This window comes from Rhinatrema bivittatum, chromosome 18 (assembly GCF_901001135.1).
Source record: "Rhinatrema bivittatum chromosome 18, aRhiBiv1.1, whole genome shotgun sequence".
Classification (NCBI taxonomy): Eukaryota; Metazoa; Chordata; class Amphibia; order Gymnophiona; family Rhinatrematidae; genus Rhinatrema; species Rhinatrema bivittatum.
In genome coordinates, this window is record NC_042632.1 from 42,322,146 (window position 1) to 42,341,321 (window position 19,176).

At 42.9% G+C, this 19,176-nt stretch overlaps 1 protein-coding gene across 6 annotated transcripts in view; it reads right to left on the reverse strand.

Moving 5' to 3' along the window:
- The window catches only part of RNF145 (ring finger protein 145), a 37,119-nt gene extending 17,947 nt beyond the window's left edge, over positions 1–19,172 (reverse strand). Inside the window, exons 1-5 of one of the 6 annotated variants that reach the window (XM_029584132.1) lie at positions 19,034–19,172; positions 14,098–14,311; positions 10,220–10,328; positions 5,679–5,770; positions 3,946–4,181 (exon numbers count right to left, since the gene is read on the reverse strand). In XM_029584132.1, coding sequence (XP_029439992.1) covers positions 3,946–4,181; positions 5,679–5,770; positions 10,220–10,328; positions 14,098–14,281 — 621 coding nt within the window. In that variant the 5' untranslated portion in view covers positions 14,282–14,311; positions 19,034–19,172. Of the gene's footprint in view, positions 1–3,945; positions 4,182–5,678; positions 5,771–5,878; positions 6,867–10,219; positions 10,329–14,097; positions 14,312–16,610; positions 16,751–17,798; positions 17,817–18,379; positions 18,789–19,033 lie in introns of those variants that run through there. The other 5 variants (XM_029584131.1, XM_029584134.1, XM_029584133.1 and 2 more) reach the window with 5 other exon arrangements.
- Positions 19,173–19,176: the final 4 nt, after the last annotated feature.

Sequence of the window (19,176 nt, forward strand, 5' to 3'; positions counted from 1 at the left end):
TGTGGACAAGTATAACAACTGTCATTTCCAATTTTCTTATGCCAATAATTTCCCAGGGACCTGTCTATAGTAAGGTTGTAGTAGATTTAGATACTCATTGTTATTATATGAGGAAATAGGCTATTATAATTGGCCTTCATAGAACACTTAAATATACCTAGTCTGTGGCAATATCTATCTTTATTTAAAATGTCAATCATGTAGGGGAAATAAAACTTGGCGATTTACAAAATGACATTCATAATAAACATTCAAAACAGAGAACAATCAAATACTTAATACAAAACTATAAAATACATAATATAAATTCAAAACATACACATAAAAAAGACCAAATAAAAGTAATAAATAAAAAAAACTTACTGCAAGCCCCTTAATTATAAAACCTTAAGAGCAATAAAAAGCCTACTTACAAAAAAAGGTTTAAGAATAGATTTAAATGATTTTAAACAATCTTCTTGCCTTTCTTCAGGTAGAGAAAAAAAAAAAAAAAATCAGAGCAGCAAAGAAGCCACATTCGTGAGTCACAGAGAGACGGGCCTGTCTGTCTGTGACTCACGAGGGCCTGACTAGGAAAGCAGTGCGTAACACTTTTCTCACCCCACTGCGTCACATCATGCAGAGTTCCTGTACGATCAAACATTGCCTCACGTTCAGAGAAAACCTTTCTACACCTGTTTGATGCTATCTGTACGGTTCATGTCATCTCTTCAGGTCGCTATAAATTTAATTTTTATGTTGCAACCTACCAGTCATTTGTGTTTTTATTTAGTATTTCTTATTATATCCATTTTTAGGACACTTTATGATTGTGTATACTCGTTATGCATGTAAATTGTCACGCGCTAAGTATTTTGGATTGAGCGGGATGTAAATTATGAAATAGAAATAAAAGAAATTAGTTTAAGCGTATAATAGCGGTGAAGGCTTAAAACCTGCACATCAATTCAAACCTACAATTATCACTTCATGACATGCTGTACGCTGGGATACAGAGTACTTTGCTGCAACATTTCCACATTATGCTAAAAACTTTGCTTGTGTTAGAGGGGGGAAGAGAAGCAAGAAGCAGGACATCTCAGCAGGAAAACTATTCCAGTATTCCTGCTCCTAAGCGCTCACAAATGCGGCTTCAATGGTATAAATCAGGGTGGGAATATACCCAGTGCCTGGGGCACCCTGATAATTAGTTTTCACTCATGGTGCCTTCCCCAAAAGGTAATAAGTTCAGAACCTGGGGGGGGGAGAGGACCCGCCCCTGCAACTTGGCATGGCCCTGGAGCAGAGGACCCACACTGCTGTCTAGTTGCATAGGGAAGGGAAGCGGGAACAAAAAAAAAAAAAAAAAAGCTAAACCAAAACAGTAAGAAGGTGAAAGGGCTGGGGGAGGAGTCTTCCTTTCCCTTGCTCTCCACTTTAGTACTAGCTCATGCACTGTGATACCAATCCCCCCAGCTGGGAGTGGGTTACACCATGGCACTAGACAGTAGATACTATTGTATCAGCGTTACAGGAAAATTGGTTCTTACCTGCTAACTTTCGTTCCTGTAATACCACAGATCAATCCAGGCAAGTGGTTTTGCCTCCCTACCAGCAGATGGAGACAGAGAAACAAAACTGAGGCACTGCTACATAACAGAGTGCCACCTGCAGTCCCTTCAGTATTGACCTGTACCCAAGCCAAGATGTAACCCCCAAAACCCCTCTCTCAGGCAAACAGAGAAACTGATAGGGTTAGAAACCCCCAGCATTCCCAAAAATCTAAATTTGAAAAAACCCAAACCATGATCAAATCAGCCCACATACTCTGAAAAGCAAACAACTTGAACCACCAGTTGACAAAAAAACAGACAGTCTTTTGGCAGTGACGAGATGGGTCGCTGGACTGATCTGTAGTATTGAAATTAGCAGGTAAGAACCAAATTTTCTTTTCCTGAACATACCCAGATCAGACAAGTGGGATGTACCAAAGCACTCCTAGATTGGGTGGGAACCCGCACGCAGAACACTCTCAAAGGACGCTTCTTCCCACGCCCGTACACCAAAGCAGTAATGCCTGGTGAGAGTACGCAGAGAGGACCACACCGCTGTCCCACAAATCTCCTGAGGAGACAGTAATTGACATTCCACCCAGGAAGTGGCCAGCGATCTTGTGGAATGCGCCTTCAGCCCTGCTGGAACTTGACGTCCCGTACAGATATAGGCCGTGCAAATAGCCTCCTTCAACCACCAGGAAATGGAAGCCTTAGAGGCCTTCTCTCCCCTTTCTTCCTGTCCCCATTCAGGACAAGAAAGGTGATCAGAGCACTGGAAACTATTTGTCACCTCCAGGTAACGTAACAGTACTCCTCACATCCAAAAGATGCAGCTCCCTGTCCTTCGAAGAACCTTAGACCACTCCAGGAAAGCCAGAAGGTCTACAGACTGATCAACATGAAAGAACACCACCTTAGGCAAAAAGAAGGGGGCAGTCCACAAGCAAACCCTGTAACTCTGAAACCTGTCTGGCCGAACAGATGTCTTCAGAGTCAAGTCCTTCAGCATCGCTCTCCACAAAGATTCAAAAACGGAGCCCCACACAAAACACGCAAGACCAGATTAAGGCTCCAATCTGGGCATAACTTCCGGACCAGAGGGCGCAAATGCTCGACCCCTTTTAAAACAATAATGAACCACATCTAGAAGCGAGGCCAATGACCTCCCTCGCACTTTTGTCCCAAAGAGCGCCCAATGCCACACCTCACGCTCTCTGTGCCGACCAACGTGCAGGGGAAAAAAAAAGTCAGCCACTGCCACAGGGAGACCCAATTGCGTCAAATGACTCAGAGCCGACCACCAACACAACTCTTTCCTGGGATGCCCGGGCACAAGTCGTACCTGCCCCAATGCGTCCTGCTGTCTGCCCCAACCAGCAGCTCCTGCACCGCTGCAGGCCATGTCGTCCGCCCCCAGCTCTCAAGCTGTTTGCCTTTTTTTTTCCCCCCAAAACTTCACCTGCCGGCAAAAACCACCAAAAACCAAGCAGGGATACTTTCCTGGATCTGGGGTCTGGCAGACAGGGGTGTCGGCAGTCTTGAGGGAACCAGTCCCCTGGCTGTCAAGATCACCGTCACGAGGCGGGCGAGCAACTGATAGGGGTTCCCAACCCCCCGGATGCCTAGCTCGACCTGAGGGATGGTCCACCAAGGAACCTCGGGGAGCTTCTTCTGAATCTTCTACTAGCATTCTCTTCTTAATATTTTTTCCCCCTCTCTCTCAGACTGCAGGGTTGCACCTTTACCATCTGGTGGAGTCTGAGAAATACTGAAGAGGCTGCAGGTGGTACTCTGACTATCTGCTGGTAGGGATGCAAAACCCACTTGTCTGGACTGATCTGGGTATATTCAGGAAGTGGCATTTCAAACCCAGACACTATACCAAGGGTTGAGTATTATCAGTGCAACTTTCCAAGCCAGCTTGAACCAGAAGTAAAAGTCTGCCATGCTATTACAGGTTGGATCATCTGTACTGCTGCTGGTTCAATCAGTCCCTGCTTTGAAATATTTAGCTGCTGAAGCTAAAAATTGTTCACAAGTGCAGTTTTGTAGGGTTTGGTTACATAAAAAGTTCTCATAACAATATTAACTCCAGAACTGAAATTCTCATTTTAGTGTGATATTTCATAGACAAGCATTGGCCACTGACAGTGAATTGGCCTGGCTCTAGCCAATGAAAAAGCAGAAGTATAGGGTGCATGGGATTAATTTGTGAGACAAATGATTCCAAACTGCTTACCATAGTTACATTTTATGGCACTTTTCCCCCCAGTGGCTCAGAAGTTCAAGGGATAAAAATCAATACATGTTTAAAACATTTTAGAAGTTGGTTCCAAAAAGTAACTACCACTGAGCTCCCATTCTTAGGGAAAATGGCAAGCTTGTGCCATGATTCGTTTAGTCACCTTACCTGCACAAGCTCCCTGTACGCCGATTTAGCAAGATTGTAGGGCACCAGGAGATTGGATGCCAGGAAGTAGAGCACCTCCAAGCCAGTGAAAATCATGGCAAACTTGTTGATGACAACTATAGTTTCCAGGGGGACAAGGCAGAGTCGGGCCAGCAGAGGGAGCATGTGAGCTGAAAACAACCAGATCTGCTTTGTCTTCATAACACAGGAGCAAAGGGTGCACACCACCAGCTGACCTACAGCGCACAAAAAGCACTCCGTTATAAAACAAGAAGAAGTACAAATAAGCATGGAAAGAAAATAAAAATTACACAATCATTCACTATTTAAGAAAAAGCATTCCTGCCTGGAGAGCCACCTTGTCATTCAGCCTTTTTCTTTTTTATTATTAAATCATACAGATTACACATATACGACATTTAAATCATACGTTCAGTACCCAGAAGGTCGTTCTCATAGTTCTTGCTTCAAATATGCTTTCTTACGGAAAGCAGCCACCAAATGTCTGCTAGACAGACACCGAAACGTTTCTCGTATTTGGCAACTGTGAACATTTTAACAATAAAGATGGTTCATTAAGGTGCTGCAAGACGTTTCCAGAGTAAAACATGTACTAGTTTCGTCCCGCGTGTGTGCGTAAGTGCCACCCTGCCCGCTGGAACATCTCTGCTCAGTTTGCATAAAAGTAAGTTTTTCCATGCATAGAAAGGACTTGGAGAAGTCTCCCCCTTCAAAAGGCAGAAGTCTAGGTGTGAGGCCTACTTGAGAGAACAGAGGTCACCCTAAACTACTACTCATCTGCGACAGCTCACTACTACCCTCTAAAAATGATCCAGTTTAGCATTTCTAGAAACCTGAGGAGTAAAAACCACCAAATTTTTATTAATAAAGTGTCATCTTCTGGTAAGAAAACTCAAAGCATTACTAATGCTACGGGAAAATGCAGCCTTTGGCTTTTTCCCTTCTCAGAGCCTGAGATCCAGTTTACCGAAAGCATTCCATGTTCATTCCTGCCAACAGGGCAGAGATCCTGCGGGCTCGCGATTCTCAAAAAAAAAAACTCTGCAGAAAGTCAGCCACAAGGCCCACTTATATTTTCCACAGATCAGCTGTGACTGAGCCTGGCATGATTACACAGAGCTGCAAGGACTTCATAAGCCCTCTGGAATGGAGGATTTACCACCAGGCTTTTCCCTCCGGGCTCCTCTCTGCTTACATGCACTTTTCCCTTTAAAGGAAAGCACGGGAGTGCTTTAACATGCCCACTAAAAAAAAAAATCACTGCCGCTCACCCCAATCCTGTCAGCTCTACTGCTTCTGTCTTGCTTATGAGCAGAAGCAAAAGAGCTCTCCTCACTGCCCTGTGAGCAGTGTTCTGCATAAACTGATCCATGTCACTCCCACCAACGAGATCCAGGCAGACCAGCCCGTGGGAGAAGCAAGGATCGGACTTTTACAAAAAAGTAGAGCCATAAGGTGCCCCTGCTCCATTTTCCCTACGTTGAAATGGTGACCCACAGAGTTTGATTCCTGGGGCCCGGCCAAGACTGTTGTAAAACACGCAACTAAAAAAAAAAAATAAAAAAAAATGCAAATTCCTCTACACAAAAGGTCATTCGTGTGCAAAGAAGATTACATGCACTTAAAGTTTTACTTTTAATTTTGTTGTCCCCCTGTAATCTATCAAGAAAAGGAACCCAGCTCAAGGCGGCACTTTTCCCTCATTCACTCACCCATCAGTGCAGTTGTGAAACGATTTAGAGAGAGGGGTTCCAGGTACATGGGCCCTTCATAGCCCGACTCCAATTCACTTCGGACATAATCCCTGCAAAGAAGCACAGGTAGAACATGGTTACTTCAGGCCCATGCCAATATTTACCCGAGACCCTAATTCTGCAAGTGTCTCTCTTCAAAAATCCACAGCATTGCTTACTCCAGGACTTTAAAGCCGTATCTGCTCTCTCATTAGCAGCACTCGTCTCTAATCTCACCCGATTGTGTGTGGCAAAGAGTCAGCGAGGGCAAGCTTCAAGCCCCGTGCTCAGGAGATCAAACGTGGCAGCTTACTGCTGGATGCAGACACGAGTTTGTGGGTCCTGTGCCATCAACGAAGGACAGAACCAGGATTTTTTAAACTAGTGAAGCAGTCATCCTAGACCAGGTATGCACAGGAAGCATAAGGCTTCAAAAATTAACAATTAATATTTACAACCGCAGCACCTCTTGCTGTAGCTTTACTCCCTCATCACTTCAAAAGGCCGAGAACTCCATCCTATGCATATGGATGTGCCAAGGTTACCTCTTAGAATTGCTTTAACCTCACACTGCCTCCGAGCTAGGAGGAGAATTTTACTAGCCAAGTTATAAATGCTCTCCGTTGTCCCACGCTATCATAAGATTGTTAGTGGTGTGTCTGTGTGTGTGTGTGGGGACTAGCAAACAAATGAAGTATGGTTATTCAAGTAGTGACATGGCCAAGTCTCACATGCCTATTCTATGCATAGTGAAATGGCATTGCTATAGCACTGGTATGCAAAAGAGAACCGAGACATCAACAGCAAGCCTCATATTCTCTCTTTCTTCTGCATGGCAGTCATCTCCCTAGAAGTCAGATACCAAACATTAAACACAGTTTCTTCAGTGGGTCTGCTTAGCACGGAAACTGTTCAAGAGGGCGCGGTGAAGTGCATCGGAATGTACTTCAGAAACACAATCGAGATAAGCAAAAGTGGATGATTCAATTGCAGCTGAGAAAATGCGCTTCATCTCCAAATGCCAAGTGGTTCTAGACTGGGACATTCCTTTGTGTTTTAGTACATCCACAGGCACCACTTAAAGATCTCACTTCTTCAAAAAAGACATTCCAGTGAAGCTGAATTCTAGCCCAGCAAGTCAAACAGGAGAGAGGCGCGGGCAAGGAAGCCACCGATACGTCCTGTAAACCCAGAGACACCTGCTGAGACTGTTAGTTGCAGGTTAGGATACCACAACAAAACCAGGTCTTGAGTACTTCAGAAAAAAACAAAACCAAAAACAAACCACTAACACACCCCCCATCATCCCAGATGAATTCTGAACATGGGCAACAGACATGTTGCAAAGTCAATAAACGGCACAGAAAGAAGCCGATTCAGGCAGCGTCGCTGCAAGGCTGAGCAATAGCCAGAGGAATACAGCCATTTACAATTGCAATATTCCACTGTTATAAACTTTCAGCTTTTTGTTTGTAAGTAAAAAGCCAGATTCATTTGTATATGTCCGTATGCCTTTGTTAGCGGCCAGCTGTAATTCTCCAGCTGTCATCTGATAAAAATCTGAGAAATTATGATTGTGAGGAAAAACACAAAAAAACCCCCAAACAAACCCAAACTAAGGTCCATATTCCAGGTGTTTGCTTGGCTAAGCTCAGGACTTAGCTGGACAAACAGCAGGTTAACCAGCTAAGACAGCCAGATACAGTGAGCTGTATCCGGCAAAGCCAGCCTAATAACTACTACTCTCAGTTCGAAAGGTTTGTGGAATTCTCCTAAGTAGCTTTTGTCATCGTGCACACCAGTGGCCATTCAGGGTATGCAGGAGGAGGTGATTACATTTATTACTTTCTTGTTGATGATGGACAGCAAGGTGGTGTTTAAGGCTGGCTTTAAGAGGATCCCTAGGAGAGCTACTTCAAAACAAAACAATTCAGAAATTATTTCAAAGGATATTTTCAGGTTTCTGAGTGGATACATTTTATTACTCATCACATCCAGCCAGTTAAATGTATTTACACGTTCTTATATTGCACAGATTCCTGAAAACCCAAAGGAACTGTGGGGAGTCAATGGGACATGTTTGGGGAACCACAGGTCTGCAGCATCACTTGACAAGAAACAACTGTCTGTAAATAGCAGACGCTGAAAACCACAAAGAGCATAAATTTTAAATAAAGATGAACTTCTCCCGCAGGTGTACAAGGATACATTTCAGTAAAACACGCTGCAAGAGAGAATTCTGCTCTGGATGACTGACTTTTTGATGGGCTAGAGTGAAGTGCCTCTCTGAATTCAGTCTGGATGCCATGAAGCTTGGTCAGAAAGAGACAAGTAGGCTTTTCAACTCTCCAGCAGGCACTTAAATGTCTTAATTCCCAAGGTCACTTTGAATTCCATGCTACATGGATCAGACTCTGCTGTATTCCACACAGTAGATTAAGTAGTAATAAGACAAAACCAAGGTATAAAAGACATAGAAGGGGGGGACACTCCCATTTGGAACTCTGGGAAAGGCCTTTAAAATTCTCATCCTCAACTCTCAGGTGAATTCTATATGAGCTTTCAAGTTCAACTTGTATAATATTTGATCTCTATACAGTACAGCCAGAGTGACCTACATAAATTCAAACTAAGTTTTAGTCATATTACACTAGCTTTTTTTTTTAATAAAAACATTTGAGTTTAATCATTTTATAAGAAAGAAAAAAAAAATGGAACAAGGCATCTGCATTTTTGCATACAATAAGGATATTGTTCCAGGTCCCAGAATCACAGGCCTGACTATGTTGTTCATTAAACTCATATCTTCTCTTCAATTTTTTTTTGGGGGGGGGGGGGGGGGGGGGGACCACAACAAATCCACACATTTCTAAATGTTCTTAAATTTGTGCATGCAGATAAACTGCTCTCTTACTTAGGTGGCACCTGTTAAATCTTTCCATTGCACTGCTAAAGCCAGATCCGCCAGCAGATTAATACAAAAAAAAAGTATCCCATCAACTTCTTTCTGAAGGTCCAAGAGTTAAAGGGTTAATGGGAATTACCATACTGATTAATGCAATCTCATTCCAATATACATATACAGCCATATGTATAATACACATTTACCTGTCTAGAATGGGTAAATGTCAATCAGTTAATTTTTCAGATAAGGACTAGGGAACACTCCATGAAGCTGACAAGTAGCACATTTAAAACTAAGCTGAGAAAATTATTTCACTCAATGTACAATTAAGCTCTGGAATTTGTTGCCTGAGGATGTGGTTAGTGGAGTTAGTGTAGCTGGGTTCAAAAAAAGGTTTGGAGAAGTCCATTAGCTTCTATTAATCAAGCTGATTTAGGGAATAGCCACTGCTATTACTGGTATCAGTAGTATGAGATCTATTTAATGTTTGGGTAATTGCCAGGTTCTTATGGCCTGGATTGGCCACTGTTGGAATCAGGATGCTGGGCTTGATGGACCCTTGGTCTGACCCAGTATGGCATGTTCTTATATGGAAGGAAGTGCCCACTCCATCCAGAAAAATATTGGTTAGCTACATATGGTAATGGCTCAGCACTAATTTCCTATTCCAAGCCCCCAGTGAAGGGCTTATTCAATTCAATATTCAGGGAAATGCACGTTATTCTCTCAAGAGGAAGTCCACCCAAACCTGGCATGCTATAATTCACCGAGTTCAACTCATGAAATATACGGTCGACTACATCGTTTAACAAGCTGCCATGATCCAAATCCCACCTTGTTTTTCTTTTACAACATAACAGATAACCTTAAAGTAACAAAAGCAAGAACTAACTGCTGCAATAGAAAGACTAGCTGCATGATCCCTCACCAGTCAGACGCACACGTCACTCCTCCCACAGACCAAGAAAATGCAAAGACCACCCGTGACTCCTCACCAATCACCCCAGAAAGTTACAGCACTAAAAGATCAAAACCTAAAACAATTCATGCAACAGGCATGCAAACCCTTTTCAAATCCAGAGACTGAGAATGGCTAAAGTCGAGGGGGCTCTTTCATGGCCAGGGCTGGTAAGCTCTAGAGAACAGCGAGGTGGAACCTATTAAAGAGATCCTTTGTGACCTGTGAGCATCTTAGAATGATTTCCAGCTCACGAAATGGCTTCAGAGATCAACCATGCCATAAACTATCACTAAGAGGAGAAAACACAAAAGTGATAAAAAGAAAGAATAGCTGAAGTATGCAACAGCTCTACCCAAAAGGGGAAATAACAAACAAATAGCTGGAGAACATGGCGAGTTCTCATAAGTGCAAGAGAGAGAGTGCTTTCCCTCACCAGTATGTTGTATGCCTCTGGGGAATGTCCATGGCAGCAAAGTATGAAGCATCCACTCTTATGCAGCGTAACCCTTTCACTGACCCACTCAGAAAAACCATTCCCCCTACAAATGCCAGGATCAAATAGCTATAAACTCCCAAGGCAAGTTCTTTTCTTTGAAAAATGGGAGATCATCTTGGCCATTCGACAATTAAAAAAAAGGCCCCAACTGTTCCTACCTAGAGATCTGGTGTCCAGCAAAAAGCAGCAGGGCAGTCAGGAGATACAAGTACAGCTGGGCCAGGTGCTGACGAGGCAACGTCAGGAGAACAACACTTAAGATGTAGCCTGAAAAGAAAAATAAAGAGAGAGTCACAATAAACCATTTGATTTTTGTCTGCTACTCAAATATGCTGGCTCTGAAACTATTTAAGATTATCTGTTTCAAGAATTGTGTGCCTCACTACTATTCACTGAAAACCATTTAATCAAAATAAAAAAAGGGCTGGAGCATGTAATATACCTGCTAGGATGCAACGCATCAGACACTACTGTCACTAAGACAAGCACGGCCCACGTGCATTGCTTTACTACCTTTGCACTAATCCAGAGGGATGCATGTGTGAGGGGCATACTGCTGGGGTTCTCAGAGGGACACTGGCCCCAGGGCATTTCACCCAAGAAGTCTTTATATAGGGGGGTAACTTGGCATTCAGAAGAGAGGAGATTACCACATTTGCAAAACAGCACAAAGTTCAGATTCACCACAAGGAGCTAGCTGAAAATGTAAACACTATTGTTCCAAGTACTGCTTGAAAAAACAAACAAAAAAAAAAACCCAGAACCAAACACGAGAACCTTTTTGTTTACTAACAGATAAACCCAGCAGACAAATACACAAAACAGAATGACAAATGTACGAGATCTCAGTGCAATGTTGTGCCCATCCATCAGTACACACGCTACAAACAAAAATGGTCAACTTCTTTATTCTCAGACCTGTTTTATAAAAATAATTAAAATCAACTGGAAAAAAAAAAATCCAGACGTGTTACTGTGCAATTATCCCTCTTATTCAAGTTAATAAAGCAGAGCCAACCTGTATACAACAGAATTTTGGCTCTCTTTCAAATCAGCTTCAAATGCCCAAAACGTTAAAACTAGGGAACTTGAGAACAGAAGCTATTGCTAACAAAGAAATCATTTGCAGTTTGTCTTGTTTTTGATCTAGAAGTTTCCTTCTGTTCCTCTGTACTTCCAAGCTCAGGTGGAACCAAGAGCTTTCATTTGCAGCTACTCAGGGATGGTCTCCCCTGTTTTGTATCTTCCCTTCTCTCTCAATGTAGTGACAGTGCTGGGCCAGGTACTATGCACCAGGGGTCCTTCCAGAATTTTGCAACAATGGGCCCTAAATTTGGTCTCCCTTGAGCAACAGTAACTAATAGAAACCAAAATGGACTATCCAATCTGCTTCATAATTTTACTATCTTAAAACGGTGTTTGCCAAGGATAGCAGGATGAGTTAGCCATTACATGTAGGTGGGCAGTGTCATCCGGCAGCACCACACAGACTCATCTCCTAGCTAGCAGAGTTTTGAGCATTGCCTCATGAGCCTTCTCAGTCAGTACCAGACTAATCTAGCTATGCAGTCGACTCTCCAAGGAGAAGGATGGGCATTCCATGACTAATTCATTCTACTATCTATCTACGGAAAACACCATTATGGCAAGCAAACTTGCTTTTTCCCCATTGAGAAGAAGGCTGAATTACCACTACATGTGGGGGTCCTAAGCTGAGGGTGGCAGTGGAGTGTTTAATAGACAACCTGGCCCCCACCATGAAGAATAGACTACAACACAAACAGATTATTGGTCTTTGAGAGTCTATCAAGATACTAGTGGCACATGAAAGTATGAACTGAATACCAAATTGCAGCTTTGTAGATGATCTTGATGGGTACTTCTCCAAGATAAGCAAACGAGGAAGCCAAGATACTCACTTGATGAACCTTTAACTTGTAACCCTGCTAGGAGGTAGCAATGGTGAACCAGTTACAACAAGGTGCACCTGGCAACCTCTACACCTAGCCTGTTGAGGTTGTAGGAGTTGAACAGCTGGGAAGTTTTATGATGCAGCTTCTTGTAATACACTAATGCCCTCTTGCAGTCCAATGTATGCAGTGCTTTCTTATTTTCATGCACATGGGTTCTTGGAAAGAAGATAGGCAATATGACAGATTGATTGATATGGAACGCCAAGGACGACTTTTGGTAGAAAGTTTGGATGAGGGCCGAGAACCATCCTGTTGTGGAATAAGGTATAGAAAAGATAGTGGATGACTCTTGCCGACTCTTCTAGCTGAAGTCACTGCTACGAGGACCACCAACTTCCATGTCTAGTACCTAAGAGAAGCTAACTCCAATGGCTCAAAAGGCAGCTTCATTAGTGATGACTAACTAGAGTGGCCAACTGTCCTGCATCTAATTAAATAAAGCATGCAGTTTGCGCTTTCTGTCCTACAAAACAATATATTAATCCACTGGATTTCAATAGGTTTCTAAGACATACCACCCTATCCTGGATTTCAGAACCCGCCACAGGTGAAAGGTTACTGTACTGAACTCACCACATGTACTGAGACCCAGCATCAATCTCTGCCCTACATTAGGCTCCAACATATATATTGCTCCCTTAGCTTGTTTGCCTAGCACACAGCTGTCCGCCAAGGCAAACAGAACTAACAAGAAGCCACTGTTATGTTTCCAACAAAGCCTTATTCCATATTTATTTATTTTACAGATTTTATATACCGTCATTCGGCTTTATAATAAAGCCATCATAACGGTTTACAACATGGGAAGGTTACAGCATATTAATATGACTGTTAACGACTATTGACTATTTTGATTCTGCAATTTACAGCAGAAACCTGCCTCCCCCCATCCAAGATCATATTTGATTCATAAAACACACAACTTACCCACACAGAGACTACCCCCCCCCCCCCCAAGCCATATACTGCAAAGTGATAAAAATGATAGCGGCTAGCAGAGGGGAAAATGGCTGGCATGAGGTATCTGCAAATGGACTATTCAGCACAAGTACCTCCACTATCTAAGCATACTGGAAGCACAAAATCTGTTTGTTTATTTTACAATAGCTTTGTTTTAGAATTTTCATACAAGACACCTTGATACTCGTTATAACACCAGAGTAATTTTTGAAAATTGTTTTGTCACAGATTAACTTTCACATGCATAGTTGATGATTGCCAAGGGAGCAATGTAAAGAAGTTGTAAGAGCACACTCGAGAGTTAAAGAAAACAAACACATAAAATGCAAAGCATGCAAACAGGCAAAGCAGGTTATGAATCAAACACCAAGGATGCAGGATACGGAGGTGTCATCAAGCAGAAGGGAGACTAGATTCCCAGCACACTTTTCCCCCAAAAGCATTCTGCAAGCTGTACAGGAGAGTGGTGGTGGGGTGATGCACGAGGGCTAGAACGCAGTCCTCTGAAGTGAGCACAGCTTCAGTCATTTGTTTTCCCATACTCATTTTGTCCTCCTACTACCCCCAAATTTTGCCAACATAATTACAAGCGTCTTGCTGGCTTAGTGCTGGAAGGTTAGTCTCCCAGGCCTTTTCTGTGCCAGCAAGAGTTATTGTTCTAATGATAACAGGCTGCCCTCTTGGGGCCCAACCACCTCACTTTTCGTAAAGCGCCCTCGACTGCTGCCTTGAAAGTGTGTTTCTGGCCATCCCTTCTAAATTAGGATTTGTCACCCAACTCTAGGGGGTGGCTCTGCAATCTGGTGACATGCCAACCAGTGCAGGGTTAACCAAGGGCTGCAAACTCTTTATAAATGGGATGTAAGCAAAAAAACAAACAATGGTTTCTTGGCTATGCAAAAAACATTTTTTTAAAAATACATTTTATAGTATTCCTCCTTTTTATCACTATTAATTCTTGCTCAGCCTTAAATACCCTACAATTTCATTTGGTTACTTTCAGGCCAAAATGCAATGCTTCCACTCCTCCCCACCAACAAATAGTTCACCCTAATGTTCACCATTCCTTGCCAAGAAAAGCCCAACCTGTCAGGAAGACTCACCCACATAGTGCATGTTGAGCGCCAGGTACTTGTACTGGAAGAGAGGATTATTGTTCAGGCTACTTCTTTGGATTTGCTGGAAGAAGGAGCTCACATCCCAGCGATACAGAGCATCCAGCAGCATGATGCTTGGGACCCTCAGGGCCACATTTAACATTGCTTCCAGTTTTTCCTTTGCAGCCATTCCAATTCCTTTCAGTGAACGTTTTGCAGACTGAGCCAGGAAGAGACAGAAAATGGGCCAAAAGTTACCCTTAACGTTAGATGCTATAAAGCCAATATTCAGTAAGCTGGCAAGTGGACAAAGTATTCAGCTAAAGTCAGACAGATAAACTTGTCCCACTGAACATACCTGCCTAAAACGATTGGGCTACATGTAGCCGGATAACTTTAACACCTAACCAGCTACCTTTGAACATAATCAGCTAAGGGCCACATTTATTAAGGCTTTTCTCCCATTTTGTGTCTATGGGAAAAATCCTTAGTGAATCAAGTACTAAGTTTTAAAGTTATCCAGGCACATGTGGCCAGATGACAGCCATATTCAAAATAGATAGTAAAATGGCACTGTTCGAAGGGGGGGAAAAAGGTAATGTGTGGGCCTCTGGCATGATTCCTCCCCAGGCATTTTTCAAGAGGGATGCCTGCAGGTAAAAAAAGTGTTTTAAGCAGAAAACCGCACTTTTACAAAAAGTTAGCTGCCTGATAACTGCACAAGTTAGCTCAGACTGAGTGGAGGCATTCCTGGGGCAGAGCCGGGAGGGGTATGCCCTAACACGCAAAACTTTTTAAAAACTGAAATCTATGCATAAAAAAATGTGCTCGAAGAATGTTCACACGCCAAACAGTCCCACACACTTACACCTGCTAAGTTTGGTGGGATAGTTTTCAAAGCAGACTCGTGCATTCAAGTATGCTTGGAAAGTTGGTGTAACTCGTGCAGGTAAGCACCACAATGTCACAAAATTACTCCCACACTGTAGAATTAAAAACTTGCAAAAAAGAATTGAGTGACTTAAAGTATGCAGCCAAGACCATGGATTGTGCTAACGCTCCCACATCAGTTCGGTTAATAGGGCACTTGCACAGCTACACTACGTTACAATGCTAGTGTTACACATGTGAAAGAAATGTTTTGAACAGATGGAGCTAACCTCTGAAAAGAGGAAGACGAGCTACTCCATATCTTGCCAAAAATCTACAGAAACATCTGGAATTTTGTAGGCTCTTATACCTTTTAGATCACGAGATCTTTAGTGTCTGCACAACCAAAAAAAATCTAATGAATGAAAATCTAATGATTTTTCAGGGTTTTGTTGTATATGAATAAATTTTGTTATCCAACTGATTTTTTTTAATTCACCTCTTTGGTCATATCTAAGAAGGAACACATGACATCTCAAAAATATGTATAACATCTTTTTGTTGGTCTAGTAAAATTTCATAGACCTTCTGGTTTCACCGTAGATTATTTTCGGTAATATCTGCACAACTTAATATTTTTTATTAAACGTGAAATTCCCAAATAACTATGCCAGCCCTGTTCTCTGTTACATCTTTCACACATTACATGACAGCAGATAATTCTGTATAATAAAAAAAGCCAGTTTTCATGGATCTGTCAAGCTCCCATAAAAGGATTCTGATATCATAGAGTCTCTTCCTGACCAATCAGTTTTTGATCCAGTTGCCAAGTAACCAGGCAACCATACTTCCAACCAGAAGCTTTGTTTCTCTTCACACACACAGTGAAATTGAGATTGGGGGCTCCTGAAGCCGAGGTGTACACTAAAATAAGGGATGGTTGGAGACAGGGGGACAGTGTCAACCAATTCTGCAGAGAGAAGGAAATGAGCAGATTCAGATTAGGTGAGGGTAGCATTAATGCTGAGGGGGGCCAAGGGGAGGTGCTGAGGAGGGGTATTAGAGGGGAGGGTGGATCTAGCAGGAAAGGCAACGGAGCAGGCACGCACACACAGTAAAGAATGTCTTTGGACATTGTGTACTCCAACCTTGAAAGGGAATGGACTGCCCAGAGTTGTTCCCAAGGTCCTAAAGCAGGTCAGCAATCATAGGCTAAACTCTGCCCCCCTCTATGTTCTCCTCACCAGCCTAAGTATTTCAGGGCTCTGTCACTGTCTGGCAGGTCACCACTAGCAGCAAGCCAAAGGAAGACATTTTAGAGATTTGATTTTGTCATTACTTTGATGCTTCTAATTCTGTTTTAGGGCGATTTAATTCTGCATTCACCAGTAATTTTATTTTATGTATATGGCTGCCATAAATTTTCTGGTTCTGCATAATTAAATTGTATTATGTTGTTCCACCTTATTGCTCAAGTTGGAGGTTATCATCTGTTGATACTAGTTTTATCCTATATTGCATTTTGCTCTCTGCAGAAGCAGCAAATAATTCAGAATAGCACTGCTAGGATTCTCTCTGAGAAACTGTAGAGTTCATCACTGTTCGATCTACACTGGTTACCCATTTTGGGGTGTAACTAGTTTAAATACCTTTTGCTAGTTTTCAGAGTTCTCAAGGAGGTCCAATCATACCGTCCATCTCTTCTACAAAGCTTCAGTCATCACAGGCTGCCTTTATGGTTCCTTCCCTACAGAAAGGCCTGTAATCGGACAACGTGCCTTTTCTTACCACATATGAACACTTCCTGCAGAGGCTAGGCACACTAATGATAGTTTAAGAAAGTCATTAAGACTTGGCTCTTCAAACAGACTACTGGCATTCAGTTAGGTACTCTAGGAATAAACTTGCAGTCTGGTCTTTGGTATTTAGTCAAGTACTCTAGCAATAGCTTACATTACCTATAAGATCTTATGTACTTTGGGCCATCTTATGAATGGTTTCAAACTTTAGTTTTAACATAGCTGTGTTGTCTGGTTTCAGTCTGTATTATGTAATTTAGTTTTATGACACGTTAATTTGGTTTTAAATTTTATTTTGTATGCTCAGTGGCTGACTGGTTGAGGGTTTCATTTTAAATACTGTCTAGTTTACAGAGTAATAAAGTGAACTGACCCATTACTGCTGTTAATTTTTATAAAATATTAACAAAAGAAACTTTTGAATAAAGTTATATAAAATTAGGACAAGTAAAAAAAAAAAAATCATATAAAGAATTATCCATTGCTAAAGACCCCATTGCGGAAGAATGAAAAGAAAGAAAAAAAACCCCACACAAACCCTAATCAAACCTTCATAAAATTATACAATGCACCAATTAGATATTAACTAGACATTACTACAGTTAGGCAGGATCCTATTTTTTTTTTATCTTCCAAATGATCAAGATCATAGAAAATATATTTTCAATTTGCAAACTTAAGAATACATTTATAGGAAACCCTTAAAGTAAAAGTTGCCCCAATAGCATCAACCCATTGCTTTTTCTTCAGAAATATCCTGTGCCTAGGCTGTGTAGCCTTAAACACATCAGGAAACAGAACAACATTATGACTTTGGAAATGTTTTTGCTGGGCTGAAAAAGACATTTTTATAGTCCAGTCCTTGACATGTTCTAAAGCAAAACAGCCAATAATGCCACCTGGTATCTAATTATAAATCCTGTTAAAAAAAAAAAGGCAGCAAGATGCAGAGTATCTGAAGACACTTCAGATGGCAATGGAGTATTCAACATTGATCTTGCTTCACTATGAACAGAATGGGAAAAATGCTTCAACTACCTGCGGAATTGATTCTGATGGAACTTTCAAAACCTCACAAAAATTGTTTTTAACAGATCCAACGGTATAACCAAGAAACCTTAACAACTTCGGGAAATGCAACTTAAGTCTCTTGGAATAATTCTCCAACGCCTACTATAGACCTAGCCAAGGAGCTTTCCATCCTCACAACAGCCCGTAAGGTCCCCAGGGTGGCGCGACTAGAAGGGTCGAAGTGCCGGACCCTTGAAGATCTCAGGAAACAAGTTCCTCAAGCACTCGCCGTGGCCACCAGCAGACAACTTCCCTTCAACTGGCACTGGGCTAGGGACAACTTCGACAGTTGCCCAAAGTCCCTGCAGTTAGCCGCACATCAGGGCTATAAGCCAGACAGACGCTTCACTTGGAGCGGCGGATAAACCTCCTTAGCCCCAGTGACCCAGACGGGACCAGACACCCCTCAGTCTTCGGCTGGGCCCGGAGAGGAACGCCCACACAAACCCTTTCTTCTTTTTTTTGCCAAGGCAAAGAACCACAAAGCCGAAGGAAGAAGGCCCCCCCAAGGGAAAAAAAAATTACTGTAGAGAAAAGATAAAACTCACAGTTAGCGGCACCAACTCGCTTCGCTCCCTTGGCACTCGCCCCAGAGACTTAAGGGGCGCCCCTCGGCCGGCGACGCTTTCTTCAAAGGGAGGGATGCGCTTTGATGACGTCAGTGGCCGAGCAGAGAGGTCCGTCTCCCAGGGAAGCCCACCTGCTGGCTACCAACGGCGAGCCGCCTCCCGGGCTCCTGCCGCAAGCCCCAGAACGTAACGGTTCGAGCGCGAAACCGCTCAAACGCTCAAATCCACAGGCTCACGCCAGGCGTTAACCACCCAAGACCTGCCATGCTGGGTCACCCCAAGGTCCAGGGAGCCCCGCATCCTGCTCGGACAGTGGCCAGTTCAGGTTACAAGTACCTTTGTGGGTACGTCACTTCCGGTGGCAGCCGACGGGCGCCAGGCCGCTGAGCGGAGGGACGGTGCCAAAGAGACGAGGCGCGGGCTAGGCGGGCAGGAAGGCCGGAAAGGGGAACGTGGGGACCTGGAGCGCCGCCTCCGGATTACCTACTTAGTCTGTATAGAGTTCAGTGGAGGGAGCAGCTGCAAGCTACATATTAAATGAGTTACAGATGGCCCAGTTCTGATTTCTACCAAGTCGAACCTTTTTGAACTGCTTCCTTTATTCCATGGTACCTTTTTTTTTTTTTAACTTACCACTGAGTGTATGTATGAAAACGGTGCAAAGTGCACATGAATCAGAGGCGCTGATTCGAGTAGCTGCTGCAGTTAAGAGCCCGACGACCAGCCGATATCTGCATGGTTCAGCTACAGAGAGTGTGCCGTCCCCTCCATTGAAA